Source organism: Leptinotarsa decemlineata, unplaced genomic scaffold (genome assembly GCF_025532065.1).
Source record: "Leptinotarsa decemlineata unplaced genomic scaffold, Ldec_3_MD MMD2_P_RNA_scaffold_11, whole genome shotgun sequence".
NCBI lineage: Eukaryota > Metazoa > Arthropoda > Insecta > Coleoptera > Chrysomelidae > Leptinotarsa > Leptinotarsa decemlineata.
The window spans coordinates 5,086,827-5,109,049 of NW_027412525.1; the positions used below are offsets into that span (position 1 = coordinate 5,086,827).

Below are 22,223 nucleotides of genomic sequence, written 5' to 3' on the forward strand. Positions count from 1 at the left end.
GATAGCCGAATAAAGTAATTTACATGATATGAAAAAAAAAGGAATTTTTCCAAAACGGTTATTACTGAAACTATACCCAAAGGTCGAAAATACCAAATCCCAATTCAAGATTGAAATGAATACCTCAACATTATTAATCAACTATGAAAAAGTTGTATTGGAAGACACGTATTGGAGTTTAGTAAACTGTTTAGCTGAAAATCTCATATTGAGGTATATTTTCTTATCTTGTGACACTTTTCAAGATTGTTGTAGATGTCAAAAAGCCTAATTTCTTGTAGCTAGTTATGTACAGTTTTACTAAAAAAAGACCATCCGCTTCGTTACTAATTAATAATGGTGTATTTATTGAGGTCCAATTGAGTATCAATACTATTAGGAACTATCAATTAATATTTTCTACTGTTTTTTTTTGGTTTATAATCTTCCACAATCTGAAAAATAAATGAAGTTAAATCAATAGAGAATCTGCTGAAGTGTAATGAAAGGCAAACTGATAAATTCACCTCGAAAAGTTTCTGCGTTATATGAATCACTGAAGAGTCCAATTAGTCAGTAACTTCGCCTAAAAATCTATTGAAAACATAAATATTAATACTTAGCAATATTGAGTGGTTGACGTTTCTGAAAACATTCCTTTTCCGTTTTCAAAACCTGAAATTCACCTTAAAAATTACACCCCAAACTGTGATAGCTCTAATTTCTTTTGAAACAAAAGAAACAAATGACGAAATGTGTTTAGTTTTTAAGAAAAAACTGAATAATTGTAATTTTCCATCAATTACGTACTGGTTATTTTATTACCATTTTTTACTTCATTTTTCTCGAAAATCTTAATAGTCAATGGTATTATTTCAACTTCAACGTTGAATTCTTTCTCAATTGAAAAAAACTTATTTAACAAATCAATCCGGAAATGACGCACTTGTGCGTCTTACGTTTCATGATATATTCTAAAAATATTTTCCAGTGAAAACTCGAAAAAGGCAAGAATCGATTTTTGCATCTTTGGGTACCCTGTAAATGGACACGTTAAATACATAATACATAACCGGAGGGATTATTTATACGAAAGCATGCTTCACCAAGTAAGGAACAAATGTCAATAAGTCATGCCAATGGTTTATGCTCACATTGTTCTTAGTATAAACCCCACGAAATATTACTCGTAACATATCTGAGATATTTATAAAAGTCTAACTGAAACTGTCACTTTCCATTTGTTAGGCAATTGCGAATTTTGAAATGCTAGTAAGATAATCCAAGTCAAGATATTTCTGAAGAACATTATTGTATATCATTAGTTTTTGTAGGTTTTATATCGTACTTAGTTTTTGAAAATGAAAAGAACAAGGGTATATTTAAAATAGAAGAGAAGATTGTCGAGAGAGACGAAGGTAGTTTATTCCAGCTTGACTTTTAGTTTTGGCAAAATTTGGAAAACTTTTAAGCATTCTTGAATGTTTCTTTAATGGCTCCGGACGAACAAGAAATCTCTTTTGATTTCAAGAACTGAGCATGATATAAAAAAAAATATTTTCAATTTTTCAATCATATTCCAACATGGACCGAATATATAAATATTGTTGATGACTTTATTCACTTTACATTACTTTACTAGATTAGGCCCTGAATAAGAAGGTATAATTTTCCAATTCTATTTCCCTAAATCAAATTTCGAGCACACCCAACACATGTTGTAGAGTGTTTGAATTTTCAAAATGTTCGGGATATTATCAATGAAAAATAGCAATTTTTCAAGTTTCGACAAGAAATCGCCCTCTGAAATTAGAAGAACCTGTATGTATTTTTAGATAAAATATATAAGGTGTAAAACATATAACTGTGAATGCAATGTACAATTATTTATAATTTCCTTTCTTTCTTTTAGGTAAATACACCATTCTTCTAACCAGTGTTTCCAGAACTGAAAGTAAGTGAAATCCATAGTTTTAACTGAGAATTTGGTTTGCTGCAACTATTCTCATTCAATTCCTATTTACGATTAGTCCTTTGAAAATATTTTAAAGCTCTTTTCAACCTTATTGTTTTTTGTAGATATAAAAGTAACACACGAAAACTGGCTTTTGGTAGCCATTTCAATCTTTCACTTTCCTTATTGATACCGTTCCTTCCGCAGCTAATTTTACAGTACAGTGCAAATTTTTCAAGGTGACAATTTGAATTTTAATTCATTTTACAAAAACAAAACACTCAATAATTCTTTGAAAGAACATTTTTTGTGGAGGACTCAATGCTTATTACTGTTTTTTGGGTCTTTATCTTTCACAATTTGAAAATTTCACAGAGAATCTGCTAAAGTGTAATAAGGAACAAAATAAAAAGTGACTCCGCAACTACTAGGTACTTACTATTAGTCAGTAACTTGTATTCGCAAATTTTCCCCAGGCATTAAATAATCAATGGAAAAATTAAATCTACATATTAGGTTCTTTCAAAAGTTCTGTTCATTTTTATGACTCTACTTTGAACTGTAATATATCCGTGAAGACCCATTCAATTTAATAAAAATAAGCGCCATTTGAATCAATGCACTCTGTTTAAAATCTGTTTTTTCGTTAACCAGCTGCCGTCCCCCTACGATCAGCAAACCCCAAATGTCTTAACATATGCAAGCTAAGAACTAACGAGGTCTCACCTTTTAACGTGTGATTCCTAACACGGGTTGGACGATAGGAAGTGAAAATTGATCATCCGGCCTTGCGGTTCGAGCCACTGGTTCACACTGTGGTCGACTGAATGAGGCAATATTTTGTTTGAAAGCGCTTTTCTAATACCCCCAAAATATTATCGTTATAGAATTTAGTTGTAGCAAGACGGTGCTCTACCACATTTCCGTTAAATAATACCTCGCTCAAATATTTGCTAATCGGTGGGTTGGCAATCAGGGGCATTTTCAAAGGGCCAGCAAAATTACCAAATTGAAACCTGTTGGACTATTTCCTATTGGGTTGTTTGAGAAGTGAATTTCTCAGTTAACAAATAAATTGGTTTGTGTGATTGATGACTTTATTGTAATTTATGATCACTTAAATGAAATGGATAAAAACACTTTTGTCTGAATACCACTGGAAAACTTTTATTTATACGACCGGTTTCCGGTTTGATCCCATTATCAAGTACACTTGATAATGAGATCAATGATATAAACTGGTATATAACAATTCATCAGACTAACAATAGTGAAGATATTATGAAAAATATTGTGTCTCTGGATGGATATTATATGTTTGTACGTGTGTATGTGTATGTTTATGAGTTTATATGAACGAACCTCATCGTTGTAATATAAATGTTAATATAAATATGGATCCTTGCCACATCAACCGTTCCAAAGATTGAAATGTAAGATGAGAAAATAAAACAAAAAATGGAACAAAAATTAGAGAAGGTGAAACAAAAAAAAATTGAAAATAACCCCAAAAAATAATTATTTATTAATTGAATTTTTATCAATTCCTACAAGAATTCCACTCATGGATAGAATGTATATTTTCATTTAGTCAATATGTATAATATGATTACCATTCATTTTATCTACCAAATGAGAATCCTGAATTATTACAAAAGGTTGCACAACGCAAGCGCTTCGAGTGCGTCTCGAACGCTTAGGATAATAATGGATAACCGTTATGAATATTGTACGTACATCTAAGTATCTTGTTATATCGAATTATTAATGATAAAAAAATTGGAAAAAGATTTTTTACAACTTATCTGTTACTTTTGGAAAGCAATGTATTTGTCTGTCAATGTTTACACGTATCATGTTCTCCCTCAATGATTATCAGTGATGATCTTCACGTCGATTCAGAGTAAAATTTGCTACTTTTTTATGTCTGTTACTCAATTGCTTTACGAATTCGAACTTTTCATTTTACAAGAGAACTTCCTAAAATATTCTTCCCTCTCTCTCTCTCTAGGTTTTCTTCACCTTTGCCGAATTTTCTTAAACGATTCAAACCAAATAACGTTGATTAATTACAACATCAAAACCGTCCAAAACGTCAAGGCATCTTTCAAGTTATGCCAGGAAACAGGAAATCAGTTGAAGCTGTTTCCATCGACCCATTTTTTAATCAAGTTGAAACATCTGTGTGTAAGGTTTCCTTTATGATCTGATCTCGTACGCCACTCAAAGTCAATCAAATGCAAAAATTAAAAATTCATTGGGTAATATTCACGATTGTTACGGGCAGATAGCCAGATATCATTAATTAGTATGTACATTATTAGTTATTCTGCGAGCAAGTGTTTGGTTGAGAAAACGTGAGCTGACAACTTTTTTACAGTATCTGGCTTGGAATTGGACGGAAATTTATAATTCCTGGTTGTATTGTCTACTTCATCAAAAATAAATTTTATCTTTTTGTTTCTAGTAATCTGAATTCCAAAACCTCCAGCAACAACAATTATTATTAATGTTCATTTTATCATTATTGCTCTTCCTATGTAAATAAATATTATCAAATCAAAATACACTAGCACTCCAGGAAAATTCCCAAAACACTGAAAACGATGACTGAGCGAAAGTATAGCCATCCAAACAGGTCTATAGCTTTTTCATGGAGAGTATGTAATCTCTGTGTATACTTAGGGGTGGTGATCAATATATTTGAGCAACGAGGTCTAATTTAAGCTTCACAAATCATTAAAAATTGTTGAGATATGTAACTTTATATAACTTTGGCGTAGAATAAATCCACCACAAGAAATACCAGAAATACTCTTCTCGACGTACTTTTCACAAAGCAACTTGACGTCTTCTGGTGATTGAGAAAAAGTGCGTGTTTTGTATTTCAGTAGATTTTTGATGAGGTACATTACCATCTTTCACACTTTTGAAAGAAACTGTGCACATTTTAGTAAAACAATTTACAGTTTTAATCAATATTTTTTTTGTCCAAAAAATGTAAACTTTCACGGCCGGAGATAACTGTGTGAAAACTATTTTCCGGGGTTATAGTCCGTGGTCTGCAGGTGTTATGCCTGATGTTTCGTCTACTGCTGCAGTAAACATTACAAAAGCGATGTGTTAACGGTCGCAGTGTCCGAGTTGGTGTTCGAGTTGTTGTTCCTATTGTTCCGAACGCAGTAACAACCTTGCTGGTATTTGACTCTGGTTTCATATTATTATTAGTGGTCATGGCTAGGTTTTCTCCTAATTGAATTACCTGACGTTGTTTGTGTATCTTCAAGGAAAGGTAGCCCGATTTTATTATTGTTCATTGCCTCTTCTTTTCTATTGAAATTAACCCTGTGTTTTTGAATTTCTATTGCCTCCCTTGCATAGTAATTTTGAGTTCTATCGAGTGTTACTGTATCCACGAATGAGATAATGTGAAAGTTTCCTTTGCTGAGAACATGTTCAGCTACAGATGATTTGTCGGTTTATCCGAGTCGATAAAGGGCTTGTTTCATGATTTTTGGTTTATAGTTCACTTGATACAAATTTCAAATTGAAAAACACTGCACTTTGTTTCAGCTCTCTAAGTACCGTAGTTTTTCCGTAATTAATTATTGTAAATCGAATGTGGTAGGCTGGTGTCGTCACGGGCCTCCCGCTTCTTGTTCGATTGACCAATAGGAACAATAGAAATAATCAACATTGTCAAATCGTAAAATTTACGAATTATCAATTTAATTATGGAAGTGTATATGAACCCCTTAACGTTTCAAATAATGAAGATTTCTCCACATGGAATAAAATGTACACGAAAAATCATGTTTGGAAATAAGTTATACAGGCTGATTCACGGTGGATGGCACATTAGACGTTTCTGGTGAACCAGACAACGGATCACTTTGAAAATTTAATGGAGGGCATATTCGGACATTTTCTAGCCAACCAAAATATTTTCGACAATGCGGTGTTGCCGCTTCTATTAGAAAGCAGTAGCAACTTTGATTTTTAAAATGGAACACTCTGTATATAATATTACGAATACGAATTCAGAACAATTTCAATATGTTTGGATAAACTTTAAAAAAGCACCAAGAAACTTGAAATTGGAAATATTGATATGAATAATTATAAAAAAGTAAAACAATCATGTGGAATATTTCAAAATATGTTCGAATCGCTGGCCGTTCACTTCCAAGCACTTTAAAATGCGGGTGTTGACTGCTTTCGTGGTGGCAGATCTGATTTCATTGGGATCCAAATCTTCAAATGTTTGGGCAATCCTTTCTAACAATTCATCTCTCGAACGCACGGGTATTTTGTAAACTTTTTCTTTAAACATTCCCCACAAATAAAAATCTAATGGATTAAGATCGGGTGATCTCGCTGGCCAATTCCATGGTCCCAAGCGCCTCATCCACCGATCGTCAAATAGTCTATCCAGTTCTGCGCTCACTTCTCTTGTGCAATGTGCAGGAGCTCTAGTTGGTACCAACAGTTTCGATAATCTTCGAGTGGCAGATTATCCACGAAACTGTCTACAGTATTCTCCAAAATATTCAGGTAGCTTCTGAATGTTAATGACTCCTCGTATATCACGTACCTCAATTTGTTGTCCATCAACATGCAGAAGACATTAAAACTAAATTTTTCTTGAAATCCGGCTTCTTTTGTGACGTGAGGATTTTCACTGGACCAATAATGACGATTTTTTTCTATTGAAAATCCGTTCTCTCGAAAATTTCGATTCATCAGTCCAAATAATTTTATTTAAAAAAAGTAGATCTTCTTGAATGCGTGTCAACAACATTTCACAAAATTCTACTCTCTGTTGAGGATCTTGAGGCTTCATTGCTTGAATTTTGGTGAATTTATAATCATGCATTTTATGTCTTCGCAAGATTCTTTGAACCGATGAATATATTATACCCAAATCTTCTTCAGCACTTCTTATCGATGACTCGGGAAATGCGTGAAAATATGCTAAGACATTAATCTGGTTGTCTTCGAAAGTTACGGGTCGAGGCAAGTTTCTTGGTGCTTTTAAAGTTGATCCAAATGCATTGAAATTGTTCTGAATTCGTATAAATTTCTTGAGGTTCATTGGCGGTAGATTCGGATACATTTCATTGAACTTTCTACATATTCTGCTGATAATTTTGTCACACTGTCCAAAAATAATAAACAAATTCATAAGAACTTCGTTTGAATAGTTTTGTTCCATCGTTTTGAAGGTATTTGCAACTTCTGAAGTGACGAAAATGTCGATATTATTAGGAGAATGTCACAACGCTACTGTCAAATAGTAATCTTGGCCTGCTTACCAAATACCGAATGGAAATACCATTCTGAAGGGACATTTTCACAAATAAATGTTCATAAGTCCGAAACTTGACTAGTTAGGTATAGGTATGATATACATAGAAAGAAAGCAAATTTCAGCATCTTTCCGAATTTTCAATAATATACAGGGTGTTCCATTTAAAATAATCAAATTTCAGCAACTTTTTCAAGCAAACGAAAAAACTGTATTTTTTTACCACCCTGTATTGAAGTAACGGAGATTAGGCTGACGTGTGGGAAGTGTCCAAGTATCACCTAACTCCAAACCAAATTTCGATATCATAGTACTTCCTAACTAAAAAATATCGGCATTTTTAGAAGTCATGATTTTCGAAGAAAAAAATTGAAATTAATTTTTATTTCGAAAACGGTAACAGATAGGTATAGGGAAATATCAAGAAAAGTTGTCGGGCAATTGTTGGAGATTCCAAAAATAATATTATATACAGAGTGTTCCATTTGAAAAATCAAAGTTGCTAATGCTTTCTAATAGAAGCGGCAACACCGCATTGTCGAAAATATTTTAGTTAGCTAGAGAATGTCCGAATATGCCCTCCATTAAATTTTCAAAGTGATCCGTTTTCTGGTTCACCAGAAACGTCTAATGTGCCATCCACCGTGAATCAGCCTGTATATCTAAAATCAGTACACAAAGTCGAAAGATCACAAAATGTTAACCCAAACTATGATTTTATGCATTATTTAATAATATACAGTTATGAAAATAAAAAAATACAGCAAACTGGATTAAAGAATCATTTCAAATATTCAATTTGTTCTACAATCCTCAATCCGTATAACTGCAGTTTACTATAAAAAATGATTCCTACTTACATTCATTCCTCTTTCTAATATTGCTACTAAATTTAAGCGTTATAGGCTCGCTTGGGTAATCTGTTGTATCTTCCAAAACTTGAGAGGAAGGTTGAATGAGGTCAAGTATAGACAGAATTGATTGTACTCGAACTGATCCAACAAAAGCTTCTGAAATAATACCATCAATCATATGATAAAATTTAATGAAGTAAAATGAAAAGCATTTGCTTTTTTTTTAAATATTATTTCGTTTTGTTTCATACTTTCAACAACAGTATTAACTCCAGATAATACTTTCTGTGTCATCAAATTCAATATTTTCGTTCCACTTTCATTTATAGTCACTTTTTAAATGATTTCTATAAAGTCTTGGAAGAGTAAAAGGATTGTTGTTTTTTCTTTTCATAATTTTATCCTTTGAGAACCTAAACCCATTATATGAAATAGCTCACCTATAAATCAATGCGCTTTCTGTTTTCTTGTGACTTTCCGCACACTGAAAATCAGCACAAGTATGCACCATATAATTATTCAAATATATCTCTTAAACACTTTTTAAACACACACAAACTAAACTGATGGAAAAACGAATTGTTCCTACGCGAGCTGTCAGCTAAGAAAAAGTTGAAACTCAATTGAAACAAGCAGAATGGATCCGAGAAAATGGACGATCAATTAAAATTTTCTGTAATTATTCATTCATTTTTTTAAGAATAAAGCCAGCTAACAAATAAATATACAATAATAAGATCGCTGGAATGCACAAATTAAGTATATAAATGGACAATAATATTTGCCTTGATAACTGATATAGTACAAGATATATCAAAATATGATTCTAAACAGAATATAACGAGCTGTATTTTCAAATGGTTTTCGGATGATCATGAACTCTAATAAAATGAATCAGTTATGAATTCATGCCACCCACCAAAAATAAAAAATTCAATGTTACTGGTTATCATCCATATTTTCATCCAGTTAGCCAGCGCCCTTTGTAGTGTATGCGACAATGTGCTCTTTCTAATGTCAATGGTTTTCACAGATAACTTTGTATTTTGGTTGAAATAATTTCAAAATGAATGTTGAGCCTAGTTTTGTTAAAACTGACTCCGACAACTTACCAAGAGTCGATTTTGAAATGATCGATGAATTTAACTTGAAAATTTTGCAATACCGTTCTTTAATTAGATAATTGTAACAGTTATATTCACACCGAGTTGATAACAATAACAATAAAAATGGCGTCTGTCAAATTGGATCATCAAATCTGTGATTGTATATTAAAAACCAAGACACTTGGCAACTCCGCTCTAGACACGATTCATTTCATTGGTCAACAGACACGCGGCCAATTTAAATTCTTGCTTTTCGAATTATTCTTTTTTCTGCAAATATAAAGCGATCTTGGGGCCGATTAGGCTTGGTAAGTATAATATACCCCTAACTCGATCAGTCTATAAGTAAACCAGTATCATTTTCCATAGCATGAAATAAGCCCATTTCTCTTGTGTTCAGAGAGACGGGTACTTCTTTTCGTGGTTCCAATGTAGACCGACCCGCAGCTACAAGGAATCCGGTATACCCCGGCTGTTCTCTGAGATCCTTAGCTTACCTTAGACTTTGTCTGATAGTTTTTGTTGCTATAAATTGGTTTCACGTCGTTTTTCTCTAAGATTCTCCCAATCCAGTCTATAATATTTTTAACTTTGGGAAACAAAGCTGGGTTTACTTTGGCCTTCTCTGTCCTGGGTCGTATGGCTCTCTCAAATTCTCCTTCGCTGTACTCATTCCCTTTGAAGGCATTTTTTAGGTGATTGAGTTAATCAGGAAGACTCTCACAGGTTCACAGATACGTCTCATGGGGTTCAGCCAGTGTTTGCAATATTAGCGCAAAAAAATGCGTTTACCACATTACATTAGAAAGCTCTAAAATGTTCAGTGTTTTTCTACGATATTATGCATGTTATATACACACGAACTTTACTTTTGAATCACCCTATCTATTGAAAAAAAAACCGCATCAAAATCCGTTGCGAAGTAGATCTAAGCATACACAGGGACAGACAATGGGAAGCGATTGTAGTGATCTTTAGTTACATATATAATATATATGAAACATTTTGAAGAATATTTTGTTGAAACTTACCAGATGTCTTTGCTATTTGGGATAAAAACCATAATGATCTGAATGCTTTTTTAAATTATATCAATGAAAAGGAACCGACAATTGAGTTCGCAGTAGAGGTTGAAGAAGATGGTGATTTTGGAGAGGTTCTTAGATCAATTTGATACAAATGTTTATCGAAAGAAACCCCATACTAATAGATAACTCTACTACCTCCACATTATACCTCACATTCCAGTACTATCTGAAACAATAAAACGAATTAGAAATAGATATAGAACAACACAGAAGATGAAACAAAAATTGCATTTATGAGATACCTTCTTCTTGTAGTTAAAGTTATATTGGTGAAACTTCGAAAACAATGATAGTGCATGAGAATGAACGTCAACATTACATCAGAAATAGACAATTAACAGGATCAAAATCGTCAGAACACATTTTGAAATCAATCGGTGAGCATCGAGTTAATGGAACAAGAGGGGAATGATTGCTAAGAAATGTAAAGTTATAGCATCAGCATATATTCTTATATCTGGAGAGAAGTGTATTTCGACCAGCTCCTTAGAGATGGATTATACTTCGCTAACTCGTCTTGAAGAACAATATGGATAGTGGCGAAATTGCAACAGACTGATATCAGAGAACACCTTGTACTACATCCAGAAGTCAATCAACAACATTGATACATTTCAAAACTCCTTTGATATTTGTCGGGGAAGTCAAGAAATGAAAAGAATCGGTGAAGAAAAAACTGCTTATAAACTTGAATTTTGTCTAATTCTGAAGACGACTACTTACTGATGAATAGAACATTTTTCTGTGTGAAAAATACTTTGAATTTTGGCAGTAACTTATCTAGGTGAACTAAACAGTGTATTTAAAATTCTTCATTAGAATTTTCATATTTTTCAGATTACGGAAGCTGAAAATATCTAAAGAAGGTCGATAAAATGTTTGTTAAAAAATTTGAAATTTCTTATCTCACAAACAACTGGAATGGCGCGGTGTACAATTATTTTGTTGTCACCCGGTTACAATGATGCTCTTTAGAAAAACTGTATTTAAAATTTTGAAGTGAACGTTTGAGAACTATAATGTTTCTTTCGTGTTCTAGAAATGTCATAAAACCATTTTCTTTAGATACTGCTTCTTTACATGTCTTTGACATATCATAAAAATCAGGCTGTATCCAACAAAAATATATGCAGTGTGGCAAGATGGTAACAGATCGTTAAATATGTCGTAAATAGGCCATTCTAATGATGAATCTTCCTACAGCCTCGTTAGTTAAACTCGTTAGTCTAACAAATTAAAAGTTGAACACAATGAAAATTGATCCAGCAAGACAGCCATAGTGGGCGATCCCGATAACACATTAAGATAAAACTATTGCAATTACAGTGTTTCATGTTGGTTATGACCGTTATTTACATTGAAATATTGTTGCAAAATGTCTCTGTTAATAGTTGCAAAAAGCCCTTTCATTAATGTAATGGGATCGTTAAGAAACTGGTGTTTATTAAAATTGATTATATGAATTTAGTTTATCTTGTTATCTGATATGGGCTGGGAAAATTATCTGGAGCGTGTCGATTTTTCTCGATAGGAGCGATGATAAATCTGTAGTTGATTAATCAATCCAACTATTAACTGTATTCAGGAATGTTAATCGTTAACATATCTTAGCGAACCATTTGGAAAAATTAAATTTCTTTGGCATCGAACCTATTTTTGTTGATATTTTTGAAGAGAAATATACAGTTTTGACATATGGTACATACGTGGTAGCCCTAACATGGAAGAAACCTTTAATTTTATAAACTTGATATTTTCAAAATGCAAATTTCATTCATTTTCTCAGAAGAGTTAGTCTAGATGTAACAATCTCTATCATTGTAATCTAAATATTTTTCACACAATGTTGAAATACATTGATGATATTGATATTGACAATTTTACATTGATCGACATGGGCAATTTTTTTTACATAGGCGTCTGCGAGTAGTAATATTTGAGATCTTTTTCTGTTATAATTGTTTTTATGTTTTTGGTACAGAAACAGTTATTTTAGCTGAGGTATGAGAACACAAGAAGTGTATAACTTGACCTAATGAATGATTTACTATAGTATTTATTATAAGGGGGATCAAATCATTCAAAAATCTGCATGTCTTATATTATTCAATTCGTTTTGTGTTCAGCAAAAGGAACTCAAGTGATGGAAGAATATTAAAAAACTTTGAAATGATCCCATAGAGAATAACTTCCTTTTGAAACCTCTAGACCTTTTTCTAGTAGTGGTGTTGGAACTAATAATTCTGTTATCTACGTTTTCTTTATTCTCAGATCAGTAATTGATCTTTCGATGTAGGTGATCTGTTTCAAACAGTTATCATTTCTGTAGATGGTACTATACCAATGAATCCAAACTTCTATTCTCTCTGCTTTTCGGAATCACCAGTCGTTCAGTAATGTCTTGGATCTCATCGAAAAAGACTTTCCTCATTAAATTTCATTTTCCTGAAAACTATTGTTGCCCAATTCACCTAACGAATGGTGAATGGTTTCTGTAAGCATCACGGCTACCTTATCAAACTTTTATGGCTTCAGGAACCTCATCTTGTGAAGTGATATGTGTGTTTTGATTATCACTATTGAATGCATCAAGCAAGTTTTCTGTCTAACTGCGCCATCGCAAGGAATAACTTTAATTTCTGCTACTTGCTGTTCTGCTTTAGCGGATCTACCAGCCTTGTAACAATGCATTAGTTCTTCAGTACCTTTGACCACTCCAAGCGTCGGTGTCATTGCAGTTATCATTGCAAATGATCAACTGTGCCTGTCACTCTTTCGAACGTTTCTTTGGAGGTAACTTCTTCGTCTCTTCCACGTTCGAAAATTTCCAGGCATCCAGGAAGAATTGGGCTTTTGATCTTGGAGTATCTACACCACAGAATGGTTCTGGCTAGAGCCTGAAAAATTAGCTAAGGTTTGGAATTTCTTCTCTGCATGGAAGTGGAGCGTTTTTATTCAAGGCAACTGCAGCTGGTGAACTTGGTTTGCTTCTCGAACTGAACAAGAGGAACAGAACTCTATCACAGAGTTGAATCTCGTTCAGCAAAAAGTTCATATAAAATTGCAAGCCTCTCTATATTCCGGTGCAACCCAAAAACATGTGTCTTAAAAAAAAGTTTAATGACCAAAATTGAAAGTTTTCTATGACAGTATTTCTCTTACTTTCCATGATAAGCCAGGAATGAAAGATCCCTTAATTGAGTGGGCGCGTCGCATTTTTTCTATAATCGGAAAAGTCTTGAATGATCATTTGAATAGATATTCGCCAATAGCCGCCTCTGAGTTGTAGTATACGCTATAATTATAGTAATGGGGCAACTCAGACCATCTGAGTGAAGTAATATTTAAGGAGAGTTATTAATAAATTCCGTCGATTTAATTCAAGCACCGCACCACACGTTTGTTTCTCGTTTCCCATTGAATCCCACCCATTATTTACGCCTCATTTGATTCTCGTATCTGTAAACTAATTTATAACTGCATGGAACACAGCGCGCTCACTCAACAAATACGAGTACTCGTTCGTGGTAGTTTAATTCTTGATTCAAACCTATTCCATGTGGATCGTCATTTAATTAATCAATTCATTAATTCCATGAACCTACTTTTGATTTCAAAGAACATGCAGATTTTTTGAAAGAAGAAACTGTTGGCTAACGAAGATGTTGCAATGTGAATAAGTATTAGATTCCAATTTTCATAATGATCATATTTGTGTCGAGTTAACATCGCGCTTTCGTGTTGGTAAACCGTGTGGCGTCGTGAATTCTGTTGGGCGGTGAAATTTAATGTTGGGGGGTAACTGAAAAAAGGCATATTGGTTATTCTCGCAAGTTCAGCAGGCCAGACTTTACAGGGTATGTCTGCAATAACCATAATGACGCGGTTTGAACATGAAGAATAATTCTACCCATTACGAATAAAATTGTGACTACTTATTTATAAAAAACAAACAAGGGTTTCCGGAGGAAATACATTTCGGACGTATTTTGCACAAACGGAGAACAAAAAATTGTTCGGCAACCCAACAGTTCTAGACCTTTCAGGTCACGTACTGGAGCTGTTAGCTCAGAATCCCATCCATGAAACAAGCGGATGGTTCAATAGCAACACCAGCGGAAAAAACTAATTTTTCTGAACAATTTTTATTCCACTGCATAGTGAGAAGAAAAAAATCACCCGCTGTTCAATGTAGGTACATTATTACCTTTCAACATGTATTAAGCGAATACTGAAACAGCCCAACATCAACAAATCTTCTGATCCTGATAGTACCTACCTTTTGTTGCACTACTATCTTCTACGCTCAAATAACCTTTATTGCAGAAAGTGTGTTTTTGATTCTTGTTGTAATACCGCAAGAGTTCAATCTATACCCAAAAACTGCAAGAAAAGACAAACGCTCTATGAAAACGCCATATATGAGATCGACAAAAGACTCGATCCACGAACGTCCATATACATCAGATTTTCAAAGACAGGGTCCGTTGCATAAGCAGGCTTCGACATTGGCCGCCGAACGAAATTCTACCTGTGTCTTTGTCTGTATCTACCATTGCAAGTAGAGGCGGATTAAACGTGGAGAGCGCCCTAGGCAATCACCTTACTGGCGCCCCCTAGCACACAATTTTTAATGACTACTGACTTGGAAGATAGCACGCGCCCCTTCATTGCCTCGCGCCCCTAGGCACGTGCCTACTTTGCCTAACAGATAATACGCCTCTTATTGCAAGGTAGCTATTGTTTGAACAACCTACAGCCAATCTTTTTGCTTTACATCCATTGATTCAATGACATACTATATTCCGTATTTCGCAAACAAGTTGTAATTTCGTCATTCATAACCTTACTTTTGGTAAGCAAGTGAATTTCATTGGATTTCAATAGTTATACGTGTGATCGGATGTCACCAATACGTTTTTATTCTTCAACTGTTAAAGACACAATCCAGACGTCCAAAAAAAACGATATTGAAGAAAAGTTAGTGTATATTTCTGAATGACAAGTATTCTTGATATATTGGTTCTAAGTTATTTTCAACGATAGCCATCATTTAGAAGAGTTCAAACTGTGTCTGAAGACTGTATCGAGGAGAGATATATACCCACTAGAAAATGAATATTTTGAAATAGAATCTCGAGATATGGAATATTCATCTCTCTCAACTACTCACACCGTAGGTTCTATTAAATGCCTTCCGGAAAACAACTACTTCCTCGGCTAATACCACGCTGGATATTGAATAATATCCGACAGACATTAATGTAAGATACCTCACAGATGCTAATCTCGCAAATGTTTCTTGTTCATCCAGCAGCATAAACTCGCTGAAAGTATTCGAGTAGATCACCTACACACTTGTTTCGAAATATTACCTCTCATCAGTGGAGAAAAGATCCGACCCAAACAGCAAAGTGCTTGGGACTCGATTAATTTCACCCCCCTCCATGCCATTTTCCGAGTTGAGTGCCCTGATTTGAGATCTTCCCCACACGGTTACTGTGTGCAGAACATCATATCTCGTCTATCCACCTCCGCTCCTCCGGAGCGGTCCTCAACTTACTGATGAGCACTTCAGCAAGATTGACATCTGACCTTCTTTGGTCTCGAAAGTCAGCCTCTAGGTGATTTTACTTTCTGATCTAGTGTAATTTCAACGCGGTTCAACTGCATGTATGAAACCTTCGTCTGAGTGAAAGAGTTTCAACTAGTAACAGCGCCATCTCGTAAACAAAGCTCCAAGCGGGGAAGAAATGAAATCTCAAAATATTCATATCTCCCAACTACCTACGCCGTAGGTTCTGGTAAATGCCTGACGGAAAACAATTACTATCCCGGCTAATATCACGGCTAATATCACGCATAAATGTCTGACAGACATTTATGCAAGATACTTCACAAAGATTAGTCTCGCAAATTTTGATCTTAGACGTAAAATGTATACATGCAGTTGAGCCGCGTTTAACTATAACTGTTCCCAGACACTTTGCTGTCTGGGTCGAATCTTTCCTGCACTGAAGAGGGATAAAATATCGAAATCTGCGGAAGATAATGTACTCGAATAATTTCAGCATGGTCCTGCTGGATGAACGGGAAACATCTGCGAGACTAACCTTTGTGCAATATCTCCCATACAAGTCTGTCAAATATAATATAATATTCAGCGTGGTATCAGCCGGAGAAGTAGTTTTTTCTGACATGCATTTACTAGAACGTACGGTTTAGGTAGTTTAGAGACATGGGTATTTCAAGATTTTTTTTCGAAATATTAATTTTTTAGTATTTAGAAGAGTAAATAATTTATTGTTGATATTGTTGGGTTGGACCAAGTCTTCTGACAATTCCATCTTCGTCTTCGTAGAGGAGAGTATCGTCGTCTTTTCTCACATAGTAAACTTCATTGGCACAGTTTTCGTTATATTGAGTTTCAGATAATTTCAATTCATCTATTTCATAAGTTGCTGTTATACACTTCGCGTAATCTCTGAAAGATGTGAAGTGTTTTTTCTTTTATAAAAAAATTCTATCATTATCATCATTATTCTTGGATCATGAATATTACACGATCAATACTAAATTAAAAATTGAATCTTTTAGGAGAGTTTCTTTTTTTGTGAAAAAGTTATTTTCGGTCCATATGAAAGTAAATACTTTTTCCAGAACATGATAAACATATCTTTATCATAAAGAGTTCATTCTAGTTATTTTATCCTTTCCTCTCTTTAGATGTTTCCTACATTCTAAATTTTGTGTTTAATGATGGAGAAGTAAAAAGCCAAAAATCTCTTTCCCAAGGCCATACTGAATAACTAAAAGTAAATAAACGAATTGAAAAGCCAAGCCACATTCTGATCGATACAGTTTTTCGATATGCTTTGTTTCTACGACAGACACAAGTTATGACTTATAAGTTTGCGCTACTTTTTGTAGTAGCTCTGACTCATTCATTAATAAACATCCATCAATTATGCAAATAAATCCTGATCATTTATAAAACAAACGAAAGTAAAATTTCAAACAAAATCGAAACTACATTGCATGAAAAGTGAATCTGATTCCGGCATGTTCACCAATAAACAAGTCGCAAGAATCTCCGATCGAGGTAGGGCAGACGCTAAAGTAGAATGTTCGATGATGATGAAAGCGACTCGCTGGTAATTTATTCAATTATCGCAGTTGTTCAATTTTCACTTTCAAAGAAAGCTATAGGTTCAGGTATTGTATACACGAGCGCGCATATTTGGGGCGCGCGATTAGAAATAATTAATTCATAATGATATAACGAAAATACCGATATGGTGATGAACCCAACTGATATGTGTTCTGTGAATAAGTGGCATACCTACTTCAGTTAATGCACACGAATTTACGAATTTTGCGTTAACATGTTTGGTGACCAATATCGACTGATCGCTGGAGATACTATTAGTTGACATATAACATTATTCAGCCGTTGATAGAACTGTTTCATTATTGCAAAAGATGAAAAAAATTACCGTTTTTTCAGTCCCACCGTGATATTCTACGTCATTTTGAAAATTAAAACTGATACATTTATGTGATGTTTGTATATAGAAGATGTGTGTACTTGTAATGTACTGTTTGGAACCTTTGGTGAAGCAATGAATATTACTGGAGTTTTATCCCAACACCAAACCATTAATTTTGACACCTCGACACGTGTATCAATCACCAAGTGATCATCTTCAAGAGGAAGATTATACTGTTTAATCTTTTCAAAACCAAACCGTTATTTTCAACACCTCGACACGTATTTCAATCAACAAGTGGTCATCTTCAAAAAGAAGATTAAACTGTTTAATCTTACTTTTGAAGATGATCACTAGGTGATTGAAATACGTGTCAAAGTGTTGAAAATAATGATTTGGAAGATTTGAACTGTTTAATCTTTCTTTGTTGAGGTGTTGGTAAAGTGTTTTCAATAGATTTATTTCGTGCCAGAGGTTCCAGTACGAACTATCAAAATAGAAAATTACCAAAAATGTTCAGGTATATACGCAAAATTTGCGATCACGCCATTTGCACCACTTTCTGAGAATAATTTCAACTGTGCAGTTATATTTGCAGTTACAGGTATCGATTTAGACTCGTTACATCTTGAAAAATCTAGTGAAGTTTGAATTGTCCGTTTGTATCTGTGGTAGGTATATACAGAGCTGTGAATTTTCAGTTGGTGAGTTCATTGTTTATTGATCTCGTCCTTCTGTTTCCGATGAGATCTATATTCAGGCGCGGATGGATTTCTATAATATACTCAATGGAACTACTTTCTGTGCAAAGAACTTACCGAGACAAACTAACCGCGACGAAATTGTTAAAACTTCTTCGACATAAAAGATTGAGTTGAATTTCAACACACCGACCACTACTTGGTGGGTGATTGGTGGGAAAAACTAGTCTTTTGAAAACACTCCACACCAGACCATACATGCTGTCTCTTATCACACGCTTCACTAGATGAGATGAGATGATTACAGTTGATGACTGCAATCACAGTTGTCATTTCCTGATGAGGCTAACTTATTTTGCGAAACACGCGTCTTATGAGGAATTACACACTGTTTTATGTTTATACGGAAGACGATTTTGAAAGTGGAGAAGGTTCACAAAAGTTAGAGAAAACCCGTTATGGACATATAGTGAGATCTTCTGTTAGCTATGGAAATAGATATTTTGCACGCTGTATTTTTTTATATTTGCCTATAGTTAACAAGGAAGGGAGTTGTCATTATCTTGTCAATCTATTGACATATATCTATATACGATTAATGTGATCTGAAGGGTTAAGAAACTTGCCAAAGATTGGTGTCAGTTCTGGAGTACTCATTTTGAGAACGATGGAAGAAATGCTGTCAGGTCATAGTTACTTTGGTTATATTTTTAGGAGTGACTAATTTTTGGGAAACAAAGTTTTTGGCTTTCTAATACTCAATCTTGATACAGAAAAATGTGGGAATCTTCCAAAGAAGGGAAGGAAGTAATCAATTTAAAAAGAAGTAACTGTATACATGGGTGTAGATCACGCAAAGAAGTAACTTTCAGACACAAATCTGAAAGAAAAAGCCTTCCTGAAACAGCCACTTTCATATAAACATTGAATTACACGAAAGAAAAATTATTTCGAAACAAATACTTTTATATGAACACTGAATCATATAGAAACCACTTTTTTCGACTCGGTTTGTATTCCAAACCTTCGTTATGAGATTAAATCAGATATGATTCACAGGGTTTCTATACAATACACTAAATGAAAATAAAAATTTTACTTACATGAAACAGTCTTGCTCACTATAGACATCGATGTTTCGCCGTAAGACACTTGCCTCAGGGCTCTTCAATACCAATCTAGATAATATTATAAGAAAAACACACATTTAATTCATAAATTACGATATTTATGTCACGGAATAAGTTTGATCTACTTATGTCATCGATGACATCGTAATGACATTCATTCACCTATTTGAAGAAATCCCAGCCAAAAGAAATCTTGTTTAATTTGAAAGGGTTATATTTTTAGGAGTGACTAATTTTTGAGAAAGAAAGTTTTTAGCTTTCTACTACTCCATCTTGATACAGAAAATGTGGAAATCTTCCATAGAAATAAAGGAAGTTATCAATTTTAAAAGAAGTAATTGTATACATAGATGTGTAGATCACGCAAAGAAGTAACTTCCAGACACAAATCTGGAAGAAAAAGTATTCCTTTCTTTGGAAGATTCCCACATTTTTTTGTATCAAGATGAAGTATTAGAAAGCCAAAAACTTTCTTTCCCAAAAAAGTCATAGTTACCTTATATAATAAGATGAGAGAACCTCGTCTGAATGTTTCTACTACTTATTGTTTTTTTTTGGAACCTCCAACCTTTCTTCGATGCTCCAAACTATTAAGGTTGCAAGTGATGTTCGCGTCATGAATCCAGCACCTTCAGGGTATGCTTAGGGACGAAACTCCATACATGAGAACAATACTCCAAAGAAGGTCTGATCTGAGCTTAATAAAGTAACAAAAGTTGCAGAAGTGTGTACAATTTTCTGATTCGACACGTGTTCCAAGCTATTGAGAAGCAGTCTTTGAAATTCCAGCGACATGATTATGCCAAGACATATTGGTGTCCATTTCAACCCCCAACGAACTTGTCGAAGCAGAAAGTGGAATTTTCTGTCCTGACATTAGTATATCCGGTTCGGAGACATTTATCTTTTTGGAGAAAACCGATGCCCGGGTTTTCGTAGTATTAAATTGATCCTGGTTACTTACACTTCAATTCGAAATCACTTCTAGATCCTCATTGAGATATGCAACCTCCTACTGCCAATGGAGATGTGCATCCGCCGCCGATGTTCTGAAATCCAAATGGAATGACGAAACAAGTGTGCTGTCGTTAGCCAAGCAATATATTGGATTCTTGTTTTTTTCCAATAAGTCATTGATTTACAATAGAAAGAGGGTTGACGACAATATAGATCTCTGTGGAAAACCAGCGTTGATGGTAAAAGTATTCGAGAGATGTCCGTCGATGGCCACTTGCAGGAAACCTTCTTTCAGGAATCTGGAGAGCCATACACAAAAATAATCTGACAAGCCATAGCTTCGAAGTTTGGCCAGCAGACCCTCATGCCTTAGAAATATCAAGCGCAACAGCTCTTGAGTGTTCATGTTGTTCGATTGCATTATTCCAAATCTGTGTGACAAACGAGAGAAGGTCACATGTTGATCTTTGTTTCCGAAAGCCATATTGATGATCGCTCAAGATGTTAAAGCCTTCCAAATGTTCAAGGATATGGTGGTTTACGACTTTCTCCATGATTTTTTATATCACTGATAGCAAAGGGTATATAGTTATTTGGAAGATGTTTTTGCCTTTTTAGAGAATAGGCTGAACGCGAGCACTCTTCCAACAAGAAGGAAAAACCCTTTTCTTGTATGACAGTTTGAAAAGTCTGCAAAATACTGGTGAGAGTTCATTGGCGCACTTGTTAAGTATGATAACAGGTAGTTGATCAGGACCAGACAGCTGTTTCAAAATTTGCCTGGCTAGACGTTGTCGAAAAATAATTTTCGGCATTATAGATTCTACTGTGGGAAAATCTACTGTGAAGTGGTACGCAAAATGTTCAGCTAGTAGATTTGCTTTTTCTATGGATGTTGTTGCATTTGAACCACCCGCTTATATTAGTGGTGGAATTTTGGATTAGAAGTTTATCCCTAATTCTCTGATTGTGAAATTTTTGGCTCAGATGTATTCTAAGTTTGCAGCTGTTGCGAACATTAACAAACCTAGTTAATTATTTCTTCACTAATTGAGGGTTATTCTTGTAAGAAAACATTATTAGATGATCATACTTTTATTGGTAAACAGTCTATCAATAACCCCGCTACTTATTCAGTTCCATAATATAATTAACTTTTTCATAATATTTATGTAGTTCGCATCGTCCAAAGCACACATCACGCTAGACTAGAACTTTCGCTGAAAAAGCAGTTTCATTAATTGGATACTCAGTTCGTTTTCGACATTAGCCCGCCTCATACAACTCGCTCGATTTTTCGTGTGAAGAGCGCGAATGGCGACCGAATCCGAAACGAACGTGTCATACCCATCAACCGTATCTGTATAATCTAGTCGAGAAATGGTGGGGACTTCGATGGGAATGGTGTCAGTCCACCATAATGGTGTTACGCAACCTCGACGAACGAACACGCATAGTCCTCGCCAACCACCAGTTATGACATCACGGAGTTGCCTGACAGGTTGCCTAGCAGAACAAACGAGATATTCGAGTAATAGGTAAAGCGTTGAAAAAGTGAAGATTTTATTAGGCATTCATAAGTAAATTTCTATTTTGAAACTAAAGATTGACATGGCTAAAATCTTCTTCAAGTGATATGTGTGTCGGAAAACACGT

The 22,223-nt window shown here is 34.5% G+C and overlaps 1 protein-coding gene across 1 annotated transcript in view; it reads left to right on the forward strand.

The window, feature by feature from the left end:
- ftz-f1 (ftz transcription factor 1) overlaps positions 1-22,223 on the forward strand; it is a 345,263-nt gene that overhangs the window by 209,208 nt on the left and 113,832 nt on the right. Inside the window, 1 exon segment of the mRNA XM_074170214.1 lies at positions 1,892-1,933. Coding sequence (XP_074026315.1) covers positions 1,892-1,933 — 42 coding nt within the window.